Raw genomic sequence first — 21870 nt, 5'->3', positions numbered from 1 at the left:
ATGACCTAGGAGCAAGGTACAGAAGATTGCTTGAAATCAGAGACCAAACTGTCTTCCTACTCTAATGCTTTAGTCCTCACTTTCTGGTTTCTACATGTAAACAAGAAATGCTTCTTCCATGCAATTATAATTTTTGGACTGAAGGAATGAAAATAATTGAATGGTTATATAACATTAGTCCAAGTTTTTTAAAATTAAATTCTGATATACTCTTAATACCATAAATGTCATGTTTACTAGTGGAGTTTTTAACTAGAGACAAATTGTTTGGAAGATTACAAAAGTAAGGTGGAATATAAAAATGATCTTAAACCCTCTGAAAAAAGAGCACAGCATTACTTTGGCTCATAAATCTATATAGAGAATAGTTTCTTCAGTTTGTTTATACTTTTATTGGCTTAACTCTACCAAAATGAACAAAATGTGGGATTATGAAAGAGGACTATCCAGTACAAATCAGAGATAACAAGAGGAGATGGGGGATAATGAGGGCCCATTTTGGTTTTCAGAAAAGTAAGCTTTTTCTAGAAACCTTGTCTGCAAGTCTAGAAGAGACAAGCTTTAAATTCACCTCTTACCCCACGTGCTAACTTTCTGGTTCCTCTATGGTTGGAAAGTTATAAGGATAACTCAAAAAATCTAAAGAGTAGTGTGTTTAAAATCTATGTCTCAACAAATGTTACAAAAGGCTAGTTAAATACTCTTAACCTTAACTTTAGTTTGAACCTTGCAAAGCCAATGTTTCATGACACACACACTTCCTGCCCTTATTAATTGATGGAAAGTGAATGGAACTGTCCTTAGGGAAATGTTTAGTTCAGACTTTACCATCCTGCAAATAAAACTGCTGGCCTGGTTCCCATCCATAACTTTGTTATTCTCAGACCAGAGACCAGAAAGTGCTCCCACTCACCTAATGATGATCACTTAAGCCCTTCTGGTTATGAAGTTATGCTGGCTGAGAAAACTGCAAAAGGCAGATAAACATGAAAGTGCATGATCACCTTTTCTCTTCTATTTACGTTCACACTCTAGATCTTTTCCAGTCTTGTAGCATCAAATAGCATTTGTAGCATTTTAAGTAGATATCTCCTTAATTTAGACCAGCCCCAAATTCTCCATTGAGCCACCCATCTGTACCTCCAGATGTTTATTTGGAATCTCTACTTAAGTGTTTTACAGTCACATCAATTGTTTAATGTTTAATACTGAGCTTCCTGACTTTCTTTGCCAAACCTGTTATTCTTCCAATTTCCCATCTCTGTTATTGGTACCATCATCCAACCAGTTGCTCTAGCAAAAACCTAGGAATTATCCTTTATTCCTTTTAGCTTCAATCGCCATGTCTAATCCTTAAATGAGCACTCTGACTCCACTCAAAAGGACATCTCAGGTCTGAATAATTAATTTCCTGGATCCCAGTGATCATTTTTGCCATATTCTCTTTGGTCTCTGTTTCTCCTTTGCTCCTCTACTATCCATTCTTCACTCAATATAGCCCAAACTATATTTTAAAAATCTAAGTCACATTATATCACTCTTTGCTTTAAACTCTTCAATATCTTTTTTTGTTTTGTTTCTAGAACTAAATCTTTGCCTAATCATCTAGCCCCCATCCAGCTTGCCAAACTTACCTCCAGTCTTAACTCACACTACCTGCTCCAGCTGTGCTGTTTTCTTCCCAATCTGAACATGTGCAAGGTTGTTCCCACTCAATACTGTTGCACCTAAAGCTCGCATTTCCTGCAGTGATCTCCCTCATCTCTTTCCATGGTTGTCTCACTCATCTTTCAAATTTTAATCCAAATGTCATTTTAAAATATGCCTTCTAATGGTTCTACACAGATTTTTCTAAATCATCACCATACTTATTTCCTTCTTAGAATTGAACATGTAATATTCTTTTCATTCATTTACTTGTTTATTTTCTCTCTTTCCGAAACTCCCAGCTCCATGAGGCAAAGGCCTAATTTTTCTTTAAGCACCATATCCCAAGTACATAGCACAGTATCTGGCTTAAAGCAGATGCTCATTAAGTATTTTTTGAACAAATGAATGCCAAAGTCAGTAGTTTCTTAAGACTAAATAAGGGTTTGTAGAATCAAATACAGAGACATTACATAAAATAAGGATTGAATTTGCTTTGATCATTGGGAAGTCACTGGCAAGAGTAGTGAATTGGGGTGGAGGCAGAGGTAGGAATGTCATGGTGAGGACTAAAATAAGAGATGTGAAATTGGAGAAGAATAGGTATCATTGACTGAAAGGGAACAATGAAGGGTGTGGTGCTATGGTCTTGGGGGTCTAAAGAAAGTCCTTTAGAATTTTGTTAATGGGTGAGATTTGTGTAGATTTTCATGTGAGGAGAAGGGAGCAGCAAAGACCAAGAGGTTGAAGTTACTGGGGAAAGAAGGGTAGGTGACGGAGTAAGGTTATGGGGATGGAATTGGGGAATAGGTTCTGGAGCCCAGGTGAGGGTTGCCTTGGAAAGAAGAAAGGACAGCACTTCCTCTGAGGAGCAGGACATCAAGGAAGGAATCTTTTAGGGTCTGTGTTTCCTCTGATAAAACCAAAGAAATAGAGGCAGGTATGGAGTTTAATATAGTGAATGGGTTTTGAAATACCACCGTGAGCAATCGAGAGGCACTGGCCAGGAATTCATAAAAGGAATGCTGATTGTCAATAAAGATTCAGCTGAAACCATCAATTTGGTACAGTTGCTGTTGGAAGTCCCAGGGTAATAAATCACAGTTTCTGCAGTCTAGTGGGAGAGAGGAGCAAGGATACTAATTAGCAAAGCCTTGTGGTGAGGGCTGTACTAGAGGAATAAAATTATATGACCAGAACACAAAAGATGATGGGGAAGGGCTCGTAGGTTCTGGTCATAAGATGGATGGCTATAATTGAAGCTTTTGGAATTGGAGCTGTTCTCCATGGTGGTAGAATCCCGGAAGAGGAGGTAGCTCACTGGAATAGAGGAAGTCATGGGACTCTGAGGTGGCAGGTCAGAGGGGCTTCAGACTGAAGTTGTGTAGGAAGGTAGAAGGAGTTGTTCTGGACAACAAATCCTGTGTGGCTGTGACTCATGTACCTGAATTCTCAATGAATATTTTAGAATGACCTGGAAGTCCACACATGCCAGTGATAAGGACATGTAGAGGGTGATATAGCCAGATGTTGTAAACATCAAAGGAAGAAGGCATTGTACATGAAAGGGGCAGCATCAGTGTCTCAAAGTAGCCATTAAAAAGGAAGAAAATGCCCAAATCATTCCCCAGCTTCCTGGCACATGGGACATCAGAAGAAAAGCATCCTTCACTCAGGAGAATTTCAGTCAAAACCATAAAGAGAAGGAAAGAGAGAGAGAGAGAGAGAGAGAGAGAGAGAGAGAGAGAGAGAGAGAGAGAGAGAAAGAGAGAGTGATTCTCTTGCTACAGCAATGGCTGAGGATACCAGAGTCAATGATGGAAATAATTGGTCCTGAGATGCCAAGAAGCCTCAGGTGTGATATACTTCTAGGGTGTGCACAGGACACTGCACCGGATGGTGTCAGTGATCTGAGGACACCAGCAACCTGGGGTTGGTCTGCTTGTTGTCAAGGGACTGTCAGCAGAAGGACCACTGACTTCCCGCCAAGGCCAGTGCTGGGGGTAAGCAGCACTATTGGTCTGTCAGGACCCAGAGAAAATGCCCTTTAATCCAATATCTGTTCTTCTGAAGTATCTTCTTTTTCCCTCTGATTATGAAAGAAATATATATTCATTGTCCAAAATAAGGTAACACAGAAAAATACAAAGAATAAAATAAAGATCACTTATAAACCCAGAGGGAGATAATATAATGGTTGTTAACATTTCCATATCTGGCACTAATAGAATGCCTTGGCATTTATCAGTTAGGACTCCGAAATATCAGTCAGTGTTTCCTTTTTCTCCCTTTCCTACTCTTTTTTTCACTTTCCATCTTGGTGTGCTACCTTTCTAGTTTCATCTCTGTTCTCCCTAGGTTCCGATCTCCATCATCTCTGGAGTAGAATCACTTTACCTTGGAGCCATCAGTAACTCATTAAGCATTGAATGGATGTCACTGGTGTGGCAGCTTGTGTTGCAAGCCCTGCCGCAGAGTTGCTGTGGCTGTGGCCATGGTACTGGGATGCCTCTTTTGGTTCTCCCAGGTGTCAGAGCCCATGTTGCTGGGCAAGTCTGGAAACCACTTGGCTTTTCATATTCATTTCTCAAAAGAGAAAATGCCACCTGGGGGATGAGGCTAACCCATACTCTACCAAAGCCCCTCTGCTGGTAGTCACTCACTGCCATTCACCATTAAGGTACTGTCTTTTACCAGCAAGAATCCACTCTCTTGACCCAGACACAACATGGCAGGCCAGAGCGGTTGAATGGTCCTCTGTCAATTAAATGTAAACTTCAACTGCCCCATCACTAGGGGAATAATTGTTTTAGCTCCCTAAAAATAGCTTACGTGTGCTTCAGGTTTTCTCATTCTGCCTCCATTCCCAGAAAAAGGAAGTAAAACATGCCTAGTGAGAACAATGCTTTCACCTTTTTGAGCCTGATAAATCTGTCCTTCATGTTACCACATGAGTCAGAACTACTATTTATCACAACCCTGCTAATTTTTTCTTTTCCTCCTTCCTCCCACCTATCTCCTGCCACTTCCCCAGAAGCATAAAACTTTCAACATTCTGCTGTCCATTAGCATAAATAAACTCATGCTTTTAAAGTAAAAATAGGTTTAATGCTATATTTGTTAAAGACTACATTACCATAAGAGGATAAAAATATTCTTGAGTAACAGGTAGATCATATACTTTAGAGTCAATAACATACTTTTATTGTGGTTCCCTGAAAGCCAATTATTCTAGCCATAGATTAAAACCTTAGGTCTCAGCACAAGTTACATTTCCACTTCAGAAACTGTTAAAACATGCAGTTTCTCAGGACATGTATTTTTGTGTTTTAACTTATTTTTTCTGTTGCCAATACACTGTAGGCAGATCTAAGAGATAAAAAAGATGAAGGGTCATTTAAATTCAATATTTGCTATATGAAACAATGGATAATGTTGTTATAACTTTGTTCCTTGTTTTTAACATACCTGTTGTTAATTTAAATTTTATGTGATATTTATGCAATAGATAAGAAAATACTGGGCTGAAAAAGAGCAGAAATGGCAAGAAATGGAAGTGAGAGATCTTCAGCGTCTGGAAGAACTGAAGAAATTAATGGCGGAACAGTCAGTAAAAGACAGAGAAAGGTAAAAGAAAATATTTAAATTGCGTGGTAATGGAATTCTTCCGTAATGTGTTAGGATAAATAATATCAGAGGGAGCATTTTTCTATACTTAATGTGTCCTTACAATATTTATATTCATAAATGAATAAAATGATACTTATAATGTATTTTTAACTCTCATATTCATACATGAATCTTTAGTTTTCCATTTTGTTCCTTAGAGAGCTTCCTAGTTAAAATCGTCACAGAGGATTTCATAGTATTTGATTGTCCACTGTGTGTGTGAAATAATACTGGCTGCTGCTGTGACTTAATATTTTGACCCAGAAGGAGGAAACCATTATTCAGATAAAAAGTCATTTACTATGACTGAGGCTGAGGAAGACAATACGCAATTGTTCTGTGCTCTGTGGTATTCATTCTAGTATACTTAAGATGTACCCAACGGTATAGGAAAAACCTGAATTCTCTAGAATAACGCAATTTTAGTGCTGGAATGGACATTTGAGATCAACTAATCCAGTTTCCTCATTTTATGAATGAGTGCACTGAAAAATTAAAATTATTTTTCTCAAGGTTACTACATCAATCAGGGTCAGTGAGGAGACAGACAACATGGTAATTAGGATAGGGAAAGTTTAAGATAAAGAATTATTAATTCTAACAAAAAAAAATCTCTGTTATATAAAGGGACAAAGGACTTTAAAGAATACCCCAGGGCTGAAGGAGGATTCTCATAGAAGGAACAAATTTGAAGTGGGGACCCTTCTCCGTGGTTGGGATTCAGACCTCATTGTAGAAGGTGTGGTTGTGGCCCGCTGCATGGTGGAGAGGTTCTTGGATGGGCTCATGCAGAACTTGTTCCTAGTCACGGGGCAAGCAGGCAACACCCTACCTGTGTGCAGGAGACCGAAGCTGGAAGTCAAGCTTTGCGATGCTTATGCCTGCAAGACTCAGTGGGAACCTGACCATGGGAGTACCTCTGAAATTTGATGGGAAACTGGCCACGGGGTGCAGCTGAACTCCACAAACACTGCAGGGTGTCCCCCATACATGCTGCTGGTAGCCACGAAGCAGGAACAAGAAGGAGTAAACACTGGAACTAGGAAGAAAAGCCCCTTCCTTCTTCAGCATCCCTCCTGTACCCTTTTCTGACACGGCTAAGCATTGTACCAACTGCATAGAAGAAGTAGTTACAGGGTCCATCACTATTTTCATAGAGCAGACAATGAAGGGAGATTTGGAGCTGAGAGACAATAAAGTGGTAACTGGCATAGTTATCTAGTTCAGCTAGCTCCTGAGTAGATTTTCACAAAAGATAAAGTAAATATAGATCTTACATTTCATAACATAAATCACAACAAGTTTTCTTTACAGTTCGTCATTGTAAAAAAAAATTGAACAGAACTCCTTATACTTTCTGCTCAATTTCACTGTTAACCTAAAACTGCTCTAAAAAAATGAAGTCTACTAAACTAATAAAAATTGCATTTTAGACTTATCATAACTTAGGATGACATAACTATTTTACACAACAAAGTTCACTTATATCTAGGAAGCTTCCTTTGTGACCCATGGGAATTATGTCAAACTCCAGTGACCAAGCTTGCAGAGTGAATCTGTGGTTCCACACAGATGCCATGCAGTTCCCAACAACTTTCTGGATAAAATTCACATGATTTTCCAGGTATCTCAGGATTTATAATTGAGTTTAATCTATTATGAAGAAAGCCAAGAATATAGCAAAGCTAGGGCTCAAGGCTAAGAGATGAAACAACCAGTGAGAAATCCGTTAAACAAGCCCAAACCAAGATATAGGAGGAGGATACCAGAAGGCAGTCCAGGCCATGGGTCAGGCAGAAACAAGCAGCTAAATACTAAAGGCAAGGCAAATGTGGGGGTCAAAAGGCTGGTTGGATAGTCTGAAACTATGCTGGGGAAACAAAAGAGAGCCACAGGAATTGAAGGGGTAGGTAAAAAGGAACAGATGTGAAGTCCCAGCATCTAGGAGACATGCTTCTAGTAAAATCTGCCCTCATAGCCAGGAAGTTTCTTTGATTACAGAGCGATTTCAGTTGTGTGTTCGTTGTCCCAATAATTATCAAGCTGACTCAGCCTCTACGAGGCTCTGTTTTGTCCTTTGTAAAATTGAAGTGGGTAACTTTTGAGGGCTAAGTGAGCTATCAACTTTTAAGGGTTTATGATCTGTGTATTCAACTCATATGAAATGTTGTAGATTCAGATAATTATGAATCCAATGCTTGCATGCCAGTGAGAAACCAGTGAGGAAGGCCATTAAAATATCCAGATAATATATCAGAAAAGAATTCTCAGAAAATTTTGGATGATATTATAGATAAAAGGACAGTCCTCATTTTGTGATTTAGAGAGATGGAATTTAACATGCAAAAATGCTGATAGCTTTTGCTTCTGACAAGAACCAGAAGTTTTGTTTATTTGTAACCATTCTGATGCTAAGAAATGTGGTTGATTGGTTAAAACGTTTTTTTCTACTACTGAAATACAATTCACAAATCTCATGTTTGATATTTTAGCTGTAGGCACATTTTTCTCATGTCAGAATAAGAAGGCTTGAAGCAATTTCCAGATCTGTTAAAAACATACATACACATAGCCTTGACGGTTTGAAAAGTTCTGTTATTTATTTCCTTTTTCTATTTTCTAATTCTAACATTAAGTATCTTGAAAACAATACTTGTAAATTAGCACATACATCAGGTTGAATCCTAAGGAAATTCCATTGTTTTGGGTTAACAAATGGTTAAGTATTGGCAATCTTATGAAATTCAACATAATAAAGAGATATAGCAATTCCTTTTATTTATTAATTAGATTTCCCATTTCAATCTATTACAAGCTGTCTTTTGCCCTCATCACTTTTTTTAGAAGGTTAATTAATTAATTTATTTATTTATTTTTGGCTGTGTTGGGTCTTCGTTGCTGTGCGCAGGCTTTCTCTAGTTGCGGTGGCTTCTCTTGTGGAGCACGGGCTCTAGGTGCACGGGCTTCAGTTGTTGTGGCATGTGGGCTCAGTAGTTGTGGCTCATGAGCCCTAGACTGCAGGCTCAGTAGTTGTGGTGCTCGGGCTTAGTTGCTCTGCGGCATGTGGGATCTTCCTGGACCAGGGCTTGAACCCATGTCCCTTGCATTGGGAGGCAGATTCTTAACCACTGGGCCACCAGGGAAGTCCCAACCCTCATCACTTTTTGAAAATTGTTATTGCCAAAATTTCCACTAACCTCCTAATGCCCCATTTTCCTTTCTCAACATGCCAAAGAGGTTGAGGCTGAAGACTCTAGAATCAGGTTGTGAACATTAGAATCCTGTCTCTGTCCTTTATAGCTGTGTGACCTTTGGATAAGTTATTTCAGTTTTCTGTGCTTCAGTTTCTTTATCTGTAAAATGAAGACATAAATAGTATCTATGTCATAGGATTGTTACAAGGAGTAAGGGAGATGTTAAATAGAACACACTGACAGCAGGAACATAGTGAATATTCATTAAATATAATGATTACTATCAATTGACTTTTTAAAACATGAGACACCGTCTAACATAATTTGTTTTCAAAATATTTAAGTATTTAAAATATTTTAAATAAAACATGTAAGAATGAGGACACTCATAAAAAATAAAATGTTGGGAATTCTCTGGTGGCCAAGGGGCTAGGACTTGGTGCTTTCACTGCTGTGGCCCAGGTTCAATCCCTGGTCAGGGAACTAAGATCTCTCAAGCCACGTGGCATAGCCAAATAAATAAAAATAAAATGTTAAGGTTAAGGAAATAGTGCCCCTTGATCACTAGCCTCATGCAATCTCTCCTCTAGAAGTTCTCTCTGTTATCAGTTGTTTAATACATATACATACAAACTATCTATATACACATACATAAAAAAATGAGTTTAAGAACAACAACAAAGACCCAATACATTTTACAATATAATACTATTTTATTCGCTCCAGTTGCCATAACAAAATACCATAGACTGGTGGTTTAAACAACAGAGATTTATGTTCTCACAGTTCTGGTGGCCAGAAGCCCCAAGATCAAGGTACCAGTATGGTCTGTTTCTGGTAAGAACTCTCTTCCTAGCTTATAGACAACTGCCTTCTTACTTTTTACCTAGAAAGTGGAAAGAGAGACAGCAAGCTCTCTGGTGTCTCTTCTTATAGAGCACTAATCCCATCATGAGGGCCCCACCATCATTACCTCATTTAAACCTAATTATTTCCCAAAGGACTCATCTCCAAATACCATTACATCAGGGTTTAGGACTTCAACATATAAATTTTGGAGGAACACAATCAGTTTATAACAATCATTTGTGTGAAAACAAACAAACAAAAAACCGATTTATGTATGTACAAATTACCTGTTTATTATTAACTACTATTTATTGTTTGCTGATAGCATATAAGGCTTTTGTGCCAATTAGAAAAGGTGCCCCTTTCCAGGGGCAAAGTACATAGATCCCCTACAGGAAGTAGACGGATTAGGAAAAGACAAGACGCCCCTTCTGAACCATGGCACACAGCTTGACAAGCAGAGGCAAAGCTGGACATCATACCCCCTGTTTACTCCTGGTTGAGTATCACTTCTGCAAAGCACAAACTTCAGAATGGGTATCCCTGCAAATAGACCTACCTAATTCTTTAAAAATATTATACATTATCCATGTTTCTTCTAAAGTTTAGCCATCTGGGATTTCTTTTCATAAAAGATTGGAGCAAAATGTCTGACTTTCATATTTTGGTCTAAACTGATAGACAGGTATCATGACACCAATTATTTAATGATTCGTCCTTCTGTACTGATTTGAAATGCCACCCTTTATTATATATTACACTTCTAACTGTGCTTTTGTATTCATATGGGCTCTTGATTAGATTAAATAAAAACTGATCTATATTTATATTTCTACATCAGTACCATGCCGTTTTAATTATTCTGTTTTGCTATCTGAGAGTACAAGGGTTCACTCATTGTTCTTTTCAAAAATATGTTAGTTATTATATCAAATTTCAATGCAAAAAATCAACAGATTTTGAAATTTTGTTAAGGAGAGCTGACATATATGCCAAATTTAATCTCCAATCCAGGATCATCCTTCCAGAGTAGCTCTCCAGTTCAAGTCTTCTCTTAGGTTCTTTAGCAGATTTCATAGTTCCACCTCCCCCCGCTCTGAAGAAGGCCTGGAAATTATTCTGGAATAAGTAGAAATGAGTGACCAAGAAGCCGATTACAAATTTTCTTTAGTCTCTATGTGAGAAAAGTGTCTGAACTAAGAAGTGGAAGTGGGAATGCAGAGGTGACAGATGCTTATAAAGTATTTAGATTAGGTAAAATATGGTGATTCATTTCAGTAGAGATGGTGTTTAAGGGAAGACAGAGGAAGAAACATGATTCTGAATATTATTGAACTTTTTCTGTACTCTTGGGTTAAAAGCTTTTAGTTATTTTGTTTTCGATCTCTTTTATTTTCTAATAAATTCAATTGGCTACAGGTTGTTTGGGGTTTTTTGTGTTTTTTTTTTGCGGTACGCGGGCTTCTCGGTGCTGTGGCCTCTCCCGTTGTCAGCGGCCATGGCTCGTGGGCCCAGCCGCTCTGCAGCATGTGGGATCTTCCCGGACCGGGGCACGAACCTGCGTCCCCTGCATCGGTAGGCAGACGCCCAACCACTGTGCCACCAGGGAAGCCCGCCCCTACAGGTTTTTATTATCTGTATATCTTTGGCCACTTTCTACAAGGCTTGAAATATGTTTTTTATTATTGAATTTCTAAATAGTTTACATTCATTTTTGATATCCTAACAATAATTTGGTAGATATTGGGATGCTTGCCAAAGACAAGGTTGATGGTAGATTTCAGTTTCTTCTACTTTTCTATTTTCTGTCTTTTCATAAAAATGTGCAAAAATTCGGCATGATTTATGGTAAGCTACTAACACTGCTACTTTTAATGTATTAAAAAACTCTTTATTGAAGAATAACTCATATATCACAAATTTCCCTATTTTAAGTGTACAATTAAGTGATTTACACTTATATAAAGTACATTTATATAATTGTACAACCATCACAATAGTCCAGTTTTAAATCATTTACCTCACCCCCAAAAGATTTTCATACCTATTTGCATTAAGTCCCAATCCCACTCCCAGCCCCAAATGACCACTGATCTATTTCTTACTCAGTAGATTTGCCTTTTCTAGACATTTTATATAAATGTAATGCATCTGAGTTCTTTCCCTTAGCATAATGTTTTTGAGGTTCATCCATATGGTAGCGTGTATCATTCATTTTTTTCCTTTTTACTGATGAATAAAGTTCCACTTCAACATTACTTTTTAAGTCTGTTTTGCCAAGGCAATATAGTTTCCTTTCTTGTTGGTAAAAGATTAATATTAATGTATGCAGAATGGTTAAAAAAAAGGAAGTTTTAAAATTTATGTTAAGTATAATTTTATAAAAGATGTTAATTTGTACAAAGGTCAAATATTCCCTCACATTATCCCAAATGTATGAAGAATAGTAACCAATTTCAACTTTTTTATCAGTCCCCTTCCTCTGGGGTATTGAAGAAAGATGGAAACTTTTAAAATTAAAAGTATCTCTCTCCTTCCTCTCCGGTAGTGAAGAAAAATGGAAACTTTTAAAATTAAAAGTATCTCAGGCTCTTTCATTTCTAAATGGTCTCATTTCAGATTATCTCTGTCTCTTTGGGGGGTAAGGTAGAAACTCTGCTGGAGGTCAGACAACCTCTCCCAGTAGAAGGATGGGATGGCTAATCAGCCTGCAGGTTCTGATGCCCCTCAGGGTCCTCATTACCCTCCACAATTTCACCACATCCCTCCACCTCCCCAGGGTACAAGGCAGTGCTATCCAATAAAAATATTATGTGAATCACATATGTAATTTAAAATTTTCTGGTATCTACATTTAAAGATGTAAAAAGTAGCATGTGTAATTGATTTTAATAATACATTTATTTAACCTGACCTGTCCAGAAACATTATTATTTCAATATGCTGTCAACATAAAAATTATTAATGACATATTTTACATTCTTATTTTCATACAAAATCTTTGAAATCTGCTGTACATTTTACACTTTCAACACATTTCAGTTTGAACTAGTTACACTTCAAGTGCAGAATAACCTTATGTGGTTAGTGGATCCGTATTGGCCAGTGGAGGTGCACAATAAAGCTTAGTGGCCTCCTGGCAATGGAGAGTTGAGTGACTGATCTACCTGCAGATTCTGACTCCCTTATAGAATTGATATCATATTTTATATAAATTTTGAACCCTGCTTTTCTCATCATCTTATATCTTTCAGGGTCTTCACTGGCCTTACCAGTTTGTCCTTGGTATTGCTTGTCTTTGGGAATAGGCCTTGGTCCTCAGGTAATCTGCTGGCCACTGAGCCTTAGGATGCTGGTTAATATATATGCTGCTGCTGACTACACACCCTGCCATTGCCACTGGTCCTGAGGTCCCCTCCTCAGGCCTTACCAGCCCTGGTTTTCCCAACACATGGCTTATACTTCCAGCAAAACCTTGCACAAACCATGGGAAACAAATGTTCTCTCATGTAATCTCTAAACACCTCCCCTTCCTACGTCATGCTGGACAGGATGCCATGCTAAACACAGGGCTTCCCTGGGGGGCATTTTTTACCAGGAAAGTGGGAAACTAGCCCCATGTTCTTGGACTCTCCCATAGCTATCTCAGTGTTTCTAATAAACCCCCACTAGTTACAGTTGATTCACTAAGTGGTAGAAAGTGATGAAGATGGTATCTGAGAACTTCACCTATTTCTCCTCCACACTAGTGGAATGGCCAAAGGGAAACATGATATCCAGGAGAAATAAAATAGATGAGGTTAATATTTTCACTTTAATATCTGTATTATGATAACAGTTTTTGTTTCCAGGTAACGAAATGAAGGACAGTTTTTTTTGTTTGTTTTTTTGTGGTACGTGGGCCTCTCATTGTTGTGGCCTCTCCCGTTGTGGAGCACAGGCTCCGGACGCGCAGGCTCAGCGGCCATGGCTCACGGGCCCAGCCGCTCCGCGGCATGTGGGATCCTCCTGGGCCGGGGCACGAACTCGTGTCCCCTGCATCGGCAGGCGGACTCTCAACCACTGCGCCACCAGGGAAGCCCTGAAGGACAGTTTTGATTTTCTTCTTTATATTCCTGCATTTTCTGAAATTTCCACAATGAGCATAAATTTCTGGTAGTAAGAAAAAAGCCCACAGTACTTTTTAAAATAATAAATAAAACATACTTTTCTATTTTCATTGATTGTTTGTTTGTGGGCTTCAAATTGGTGGGAAAAGTAGGAAGTAATGGGAAATGTGAATATATGAATCCAAATACAAGAGTGCCCTTTTCAGGTAACAGAAATAGCAGTCTTCAAAATAGACATAAGAACATACACTTCTCCTTGGCTTTTTACCACAATGTTTATACCTGGTATTATCTAATTTCGCAGATTCTTCACTCAGAGCCCTTTTCTGGTCTTCCTGCTTCCTTGTCATTTGATCTGATGGCTTTCCCTAGAGCCTTCTTTTCCCACCCACTGATGGAAGCTAAACTTTCTCTCTTCTTTTACATACAGTGGTTCTTTCTTTCTTTCCAGCAGGACTCTGAATGCACAGCCTTCCTCCTGGGGCCTGTTGGGGCCAATGGCACAGCCCTAGTAACTGCGGCATGTAGCTCTGTAAGCTGTATTTATGTTTCTTTTGTTTTTGAGTAATTTTAAACATACTTGTATTGTCTCCCCAAACTTTCTTTACCAAGTATTCTTTATGTTAGATACACACAGGGAGGAGTAGAAAGTAATGACACGTAATGGGCATATCTCATTTTTTGTCTTTCCTTAACATCATTGCTTCTGATTACTATTGAAATTTGCAGAGTAAATGAGCAGAAATTAGATCACCCTTCCATGCATGGGCTCCCCTAGTCATTAGGACATTTTGTAAATCCTTGTTCAAATGTTCAGTCTCTAACTTTTCTGCAGTTCAGCTCTCTTGCAGCTAACATATACCTTACTTCTTCTGTATTTGCCAATTATTGTTTCTACAAGGATGGATATAAGTGTGGCCTTTCATAAATAGCCTGCCTTTTCCATTTATCTCCTTCATAATAATTACAGCATATTAAAAGTGTTTTAAACTATATGCTCTAGAAGGTAATTTTAAAGATTTCTAAAAACAAATTAACTTGACTAAGCAGTTCTTCTGGATATCATTTTATAACCAGAAAATTGAAGCTGGGCACAGCCAACAAATAGAAGATACAGGCTCTAAGCACTTCATTGGTCAATGCTAATGTAACATAAGAACAGGATTTCCATTCTTTGCTACAGTAGAATCACCTGGGAAGCATTGGAAAGTCCTGATGGTCCAGGTCAGGCCCCAGACCAATTAAATCAGAATCCCTGGCAATGGGATTTCTGCCCCAACAGTTTCTGTAAGTCCTCAGGAGATTCTGAAGTGCAGCAACATTTGAGAGGCAGTGTACTAGAGTTCTTTCCATACTTTCTGAAGTATGGGCCTCAAATCATCTATTGGATTCTTGAGAAGAGTCCACTTTTTGTAGAAGTGCTCCTAATTTCTCTTTGCCCGAGGCTATACCCTCACTGAAATTGTTTAGGAAAGTCATGTAGGTGAAACTTTATATTCATGGGGGAGTTCTAAGAATCAGTTCTAAGAATCCTCTGTAAGGAAAAATCTTGCATTTCTCTCCAAGCAGTAGTGTGTGTGTGTGTGTGTGCGCGCGTGTGCGTGTGTGTGTGTGGTGTTTGAATGCAAATGTGTTTGCTTTTTTTTTTTCTTTACAGTCCAGGTCTTTTATTTTCTTTACACCCATCATGCCATGAATTCCTTGGGAATGGGCTTCAACAGTTCAGGATCCTTTCCATTGGTTCTCACGAGGTGTGCTTCTCTGGGTGGAGGCAGGCTGGCACTTCAGTTAAACCCAAGTACGTTTCTCTTTGGCTTCCTTCTTTTTCTGATCATTTTCCTTCACATGTTTCAGGAAGCTATCTCAGCTCTTAGAGTACTTAATATGCTCAATATGCACATTAATTCTCTTGGCAAGAATCTTGCCCTTGTTTGTTTACAATGATACCAATAGCATGCTGGGCAACATTGTAGAGTCTTCCAGTTTTGCCACGGTAACATTTGTGGGGCATTCCTTTTTGAACAGTGCCCATTCCCTTGATATCTACAATATCACTGTTCTTGTAGATTCTCGTGTATATGACCAAAGGAACAACTCCATGTTTTCTAAAAGGCCTAGAGAACGTGTAGCAGGGTGCCCCTCCTGTTTAGCAGTAACAAACAATAGTTTTTAGTTATTGTTTCTGAAAGAAGAGAGTTTTCCTATGTTGTAAAAACAAACATTTGAAGTTGAAGATGGCGGTGACCGTTTGGAAGGAAGAAACTAGAACCAGCTGCCTTCCTAACACTAAATTGGCTTTCTTAATCTAGTGTGTGTTTTTGGGTGCTTGCCAACAGCAGGGAATTGTCAGTTATTGCATTTTCTAAGTAGTAAAGCCAGATGTTTCTCTGTATTTTCATCTTTTCTTAACAATATGCAAAATTCAGCATGTTATATTAGAAGACATTAGGACATTTAAAGTGAGTCAACAGTCTAATCTTTGAGATTTTGAAAGAGCATGTTCAGTAAAGTGACTTCAACAGAAACTTTACAAACATTTGTTATGTTTTTGCTTCTCAGCATGAGATTCCCCCAAATTAGTGGGAACGTTCTTGTTCATTAAATCTCTGCCAACCAAATCCCCACTCCAAGTGGTTGTGCCTCATGATGTTGACCAAGGGTCACTGTGAGGCACTAAGCAAACATAGTTCCTAGAAAGACTGCTGTTCTGTTTTTTAAACGATATCTTAAAGTTTCACAAATTAACACTCATTTAAAAGGCTGCAAGAGACCCCACTGTTAGCCAACATGCTGTCTTATAACCCATAGAGGTAATTTTGTCTAAAGAAAAATAATAATAACATGTGGAACCTGCCCATCAGTGTAATATAACTGACTATGGCATGTGTGTATATGTGTGTCTATGTTTTCACATACACAGATCATTTGGACATAATCATAGTACTCCTTGAATGGATCTTAGCTGAGCAAGCATTATCAGCAGAGGGAGGGTTATGGACAGAGCATAATATGTAGTGTCATTTTAATGTGAAAATGAATAAGCAAACTTGTGCCCTGGGCAGACGGAGCACCAGCTGGGCAGGGATGGCTCAGCCGGTTGTCATTCTAAAGGTCTCGGGCAGCGATTTATCTGCTGAGTTACACAAGTCCAGCTTCAGGTCTGTGGCCCTTTCCAAACCACAGGTAATTGGAGAGTGCCTTTTGTATAGTAGTTTGGGCTGCTTTTACTTTAATGTTTACAGCCTTGATTTTTGATTTTAGAACTCTTTGCTCATTAAAAAAAAAAAAGGCTACTGGATTTCTACTATATGCCAAGTTGATCTGTCTGTTGCAGTTACTTGTTTAGGACATAAAATGAAATGTCAGCAGGTATGTGTTTGGTAGAGGGCAAGCAATATTCAGAAACCCTTTATAATACATTTTTAATACCAAATGAGCATTACTGCATCCCTTTAGTGCCCACCATTATTTTTTTTCATATGTATATGTCAATGAAATGATCACAGATGCTATAACTCCAAATAGAAGAGCTACATTCTATGGTATTTTCAAGATTAAGTTATCTCATATTCTCTTCCCCAGGAACACACACTTTAATCTTGGTCCACAGATATTTGAAAGTTTCTCTTTGGGCATTGGGATGTTTTGAAACTGCATTACCTTTCTCCCATTCAGCATTTATACTAATACGTAGTGGTAGATGATTTGCTGTGTTCCTCTTCTGCAGCAAAGGGATGCTGTGTCCTCCAACGCCCCACACAGTATTTGGAGTAAATACTGAGTAAAGTGGAGCAACCACTTTGTATGGTATTGATGTCTTTATCACCAACCCCTTAGCTAGGGAGTTTTACTAAGCCCTTTCAGGTAATGAAATAACTTTTAGGCATAAACTTTAGGAAGATTTTATAAAGCTGCAGGGCTAGGTAGGCAGAAATTTAGCAGCTATGATGGAAGTATAAAGCCATGGAGTGGGAGGAATGTAATGGCAACTTACACGAAATGCCACCATTGTGGCAGATACAATACAGATTTAAGCACTTGATATTTATCTTTGTTTGGAACTAATCCTGCAAAAAAAATATATATGTGTACACACAAACAGAGCTATCAGGTGATATTAAACTAATTATTTAGTTAGTGAAAGGAGCATGTTTACAATCAGGGTTGTTTTCTTTATATATTTTAATATGAGTTCTATAGAGTCATATAATTTTAGAGCTGGGAGGAATCTTGGAAAGCATCTAGCCCAGCCCTCTTGTATTAACTAGGGTTCTAGTTTGCAAACAGCAGAAATCATTTTTAGTTGAATTTTGCAGTAGAAAGATTTTGTCGAAAGATATTTGGGTAGCTTACAGAATTACCTACAGAACCAGCTCAGAAAATGGCTGGGAATAACAGAGGCTAGGAAGATTAGAAAGAGTCAGGACAGTAACCCAACTCCCTCTACAGAATCATCCCAGTGAGTCCAACCACTGACCATTAGATGCCCTGCTTGCACCTCCTCCTCTGCTGTTTCTGGACTGTGGACGTCACTGTTAGCAACGTGCCTCTGTTCAGATTCCTGCCCCAACTGCCACTAATCGTGGCCTTAAAAGAATCTCCATGGGCCTTGCTTCTTTGCATCACTGGCTTCTAAATGAAGCTTGTGGTGGGCTGAACTCAGATCAGATGCTCATGCTGTAGCTGCAGAGGAGACTGGGAAAGCAAGTACCTGGCATCAGCTTACAGTGGGGATTTCTTCAAAAGAGGAAGGGGACGCAAAAGCTGAGAAAAAAAGAAAAAGAAAAAAATGTCTCTTACAGTCTTAACTTTAACTGGCAAAATCAACATGTACCCTTCTTTCTATACTTAAACTACCCAAAAGTTTCCTTCTACCTAACATTGTGTAATTTTACCTTTTACAACCCAAAACATGCTTACCTCATTCCTAAAGGGAATCAACTCAAAGTTTCATTTATTATAACATCGGCCCTAAATTTAATATCTACAGGTGATATCTTTTTGCCCTATCATTCTCTAGTCTATCATGATCCATCTTGATATTCTATGACCTGTGAACTAAATTTTAAAGTTTACTACCAGTAAACATATCTCATGTAAAATTGTAAGGAAAAGAGAGGTGAAGGAAGCAGACAGAAAATTAGTTTAAATAAATATATATATACACATATATTTATACACATTATATGTATATAGATATGTATGTGTCTGTATGTATATGGCAGATCAAAGATGAATGCCTTCCTTTGGTAAATGGTTAAGATCACAATTCAAATTTATAATTTGTCTTCTCTATTATGCATTACATGTGTCCTTTCCTTTTAGCCAGCATCTTGGTTGTGTCAGGTTCTTTACCTAGTGGATCAACCTATTCTGGCTTGTATAGGGTGACTTTTACCACTGGCCACGTGATACCGGAAAGTATCCTGGGAATTCCTTGGATTCCCTCTACTTCTCCCTGCCTCTATTAAATAATAGCAGGCCTACTTCTCTTTGATAGGTCACTTTTTCCAGCAAACACTGTAACCTCCTTTTCTACCTGTTTACTTACTGTTATTATAAACCCCAAAGGCAAATACTTACATCAGCTCCTAATTCAATGTTACTATTGTTGTCATACTGGTGGAAGTATTAGAAGCTAAAATGAACAGAGCCTAGAATCTCAGGGATGGGAATCAAAAATTTTGCAAATGGGTCTTTAGGATTTGTAGTGAAAAGCACCATTCCCTCTTGTACTTTTTGGTCCACCTATGTTCATATACTGGCCATGCTGAGAAATAGCACCATATATTGGTCACTACTTCAGAGCAAAACCACCTCCTATAAAATAGCACCCAACCTCACAAAATATTAGTCCCCAGCTCATGATGTGTCTGAGTCATCAATAGGCCATTCCTCTGTTTTATAAGGATGGCAACATATGGGCTGCAGCGTGTTATCTTACATCTTACAGAGTGAAGGGAGTTCCTTAGGATGAAGCAACATCCTGTGAGATACTGAGTGCACAGATGGTGCAAACATGGTGTATAAGAAGAGAAAATCCAAATTGCTTTTCTGCCTTTCCCATGATAGAACAGGTGTGATATAATGCACCAGCTAACACCGGCTAATTCCCCAGGTGTGTTATATACCCTTTCAAGGGCTCAGAGTGGCAGTAGCCAGATCAGTCTTCATAAGGGCAAATCCATGTAGTTGAGCAACATGTAGTTACTGTTCGCACCACTGGGGGCATTTTATCATGAGCCCATTGAGCAAGTACCAGGCTTCTGGAGAAGATCGATACACACATAGTACATCATCTCTTACACCTAATTCTTTTATTTATTTATTTATTTATTTGCTGTACACGGGCCTCTCACTGTTGTGGCCTCTCCCGTTGTGGAGCACAGGCACCGGACGCGCAGGCTCAGTGGCCATGGCTCACGGGCCCAGCCGCTCCGCGGCATGCGGGATCTTCCCGGAGTGGGGCACGAACCCGTGTCCCCTGCATCAGCAGGCGGACTCGCAACCACTGAGCCACTATGGAAGCCCCCACCTAATTCTTTTAAATCACCTCCATAAGTTATTTCTACCCAACTCCATCAGGTCCACCCATATAATCTGTCTGAGTCTTCCTGTCACAAATCTTCCAATCATATTCCTTCCATTTCCCTAACCAGTTGGCCCAACCATGAATTATTTTCCACAAAATGTTTTTTTTTCACAAAATGTTATTAATTAATCACTTATTCATTGACTCAAAAAGTATCTATTGGGTCTCTAATATGTGGCAGTCACTAATCCTTTAGCTCAGGTAAAGTGGACATTGAGATGTTCCTCTTAAAATTATGCTCAAATGAAAATTTCCCTTCTTTACCACCTCTCAGGACACCTTGGAGCAGGGCTGTCCACCAAAGCGGTCTACTTGTGTCTGGTTCATTTTTTTTCCTCCCCCAGTCAGTTTGTCATTGAGAATGTCCCACAAGCCATAGTTGTGGGTTGAGGGAAGGATGTCAGTTGGAAGGAGAGAAAGCCACCTGTTTGGGCAAATTACTTGTGTCTTCAGGTCATGCTCAAGCCCAATGCACTTTTGTTTTATTAGTCTGTGCTGCAAGCCACTCCCAGCTTTATGGCCGGGGGCTCAGATAATACCCAGGTTATTATGAGTAGCTAGTCTCATTGTCATCTGGTGTCTTAAAGTCAAAAGTCCAATTGATACCTATAAAATAGAGATAAAAAATAATACCTGGTTGTTGAGAGGAATAAATAAGTTAAAACATAGAAGCACTTACTACAGTACCTATTACATTGTACCTGCTTGACTGACGATAGTTATCATAATAATTACCAGGGTCCAATAGTAAGCCAAGAGCTATTTCTCAAAAGAAAAAGCATAACTTGCAAAGAAATCATGAGCATGCCACTGAATCCTGAGGGTTTCTTTGACACAAAAACCTATAAAAGTTTTTGGCAGGCTCTGCAGAACATTCTGGTCATCCAGAATACACCAGTGCACCAGTGAATCCATGGTGTTATAGGGCCAAGTGGCATTGCTGTCTGCACTGTGGCTTAGACCAGCTGGACAGTTTTCTCTTGCTCTGGCCACTGTTCAAAACTGCTAGCTTTACAGGTCACCCACTAAACTGAATGGAGAGGCATTCCCAAATGCTGACTTTGCTGCCTTCAAAATCCAAAGAGTATTGCCCAACATTGCCATTTTTTTTTTAAGTGGGAAAGAGTACCATGTGTCTTTCACTATGAACATGGAGTAAGAGGGTCTATACTGAAATCCCTACGTTACCAATTCCTGTATCTGTGACCTTTGGAAAGTTACTTACCTCTCTGAACACTCCCACACAGTTGTTAGCAGAATTAAAGGAAATGACATCCGTAAAGCACTTATATTAAAATATACTCGGTAATGTTAGTTCCTCTCCATACCCTCCTCCTTATCTGTCATGTTTAGCCAGCTGTCTTCTGGCTTTGCCACATGGATGTCTCACTGGCGCTTCAAATTCTCCATGCTCCAGATGGAGCTACTCATCACCCCTTCCACCTGTTCTTCTTCCAGTGTTTCCTTTTCGTAAATGACCCACCCCGCTCACCCTACTGCCCAGTCAGAAGCCCAGGGGACTCCTCCTTCTCTCACTCCCCACCGCCACCTCTCCCAGCCAAGGGCTTGGTAAATCACATTAATTCACCTTTTCAATATTGAGCATCTTTGCCATCCTGATCAGCCTACTATCATCTCTTACTTGAATTAGGGCTACAGCTTCTCCCTACATCAGCCTTACCTGCTATGCAAACACATCCAGTCACAACATTCTGATACTGAAAACCCTTCAGTGGTTTGTCTTCACACTTTGGATAAAGTTCAGATGCCTTAATGTTGCTTACGAAATGAACCATGGTCAGACTCTATT

At 39.0% G+C, this 21870-nt stretch overlaps 1 protein-coding gene and 1 pseudogene across 9 annotated transcripts in view; one reads left to right on the top strand and one right to left on the bottom strand.

Annotated features, from left to right (window-relative positions):
- CCDC148 (coiled-coil domain containing 148) overlaps positions 1 to 21870 on the top strand; it is a 427998-nt gene that overhangs the window by 224237 nt on the left and 181891 nt on the right. For 8 of the 9 annotated variants that reach the window (XM_067026094.1, XM_067026092.1, XM_067026091.1 and 5 more), the window contains exon 12: positions 5156 to 5274. In XM_067026094.1, the coding sequence (XP_066882195.1) occupies positions 5156 to 5274 (119 nt within the window). Of the gene's footprint in view, positions 1 to 5155; positions 5275 to 5943; positions 6002 to 21870 lie in introns of those variants that run through there. The other variant, XM_067026097.1, reaches the window with a different exon arrangement.
- LOC131751512 (large ribosomal subunit protein eL21-like) lies at positions 15154 to 16113 on the bottom strand (annotated as a pseudogene).

This window comes from Kogia breviceps, chromosome 2 (assembly GCF_026419965.1).
Source record: "Kogia breviceps isolate mKogBre1 chromosome 2, mKogBre1 haplotype 1, whole genome shotgun sequence".
Lineage (NCBI taxonomy): Eukaryota > Metazoa > Chordata > Mammalia > Artiodactyla > Physeteridae > Kogia > Kogia breviceps.
The sequence above is the reverse complement of the archived record's forward strand: the minus strand, read 5'-3'. Positions and strand labels throughout refer to the sequence as shown.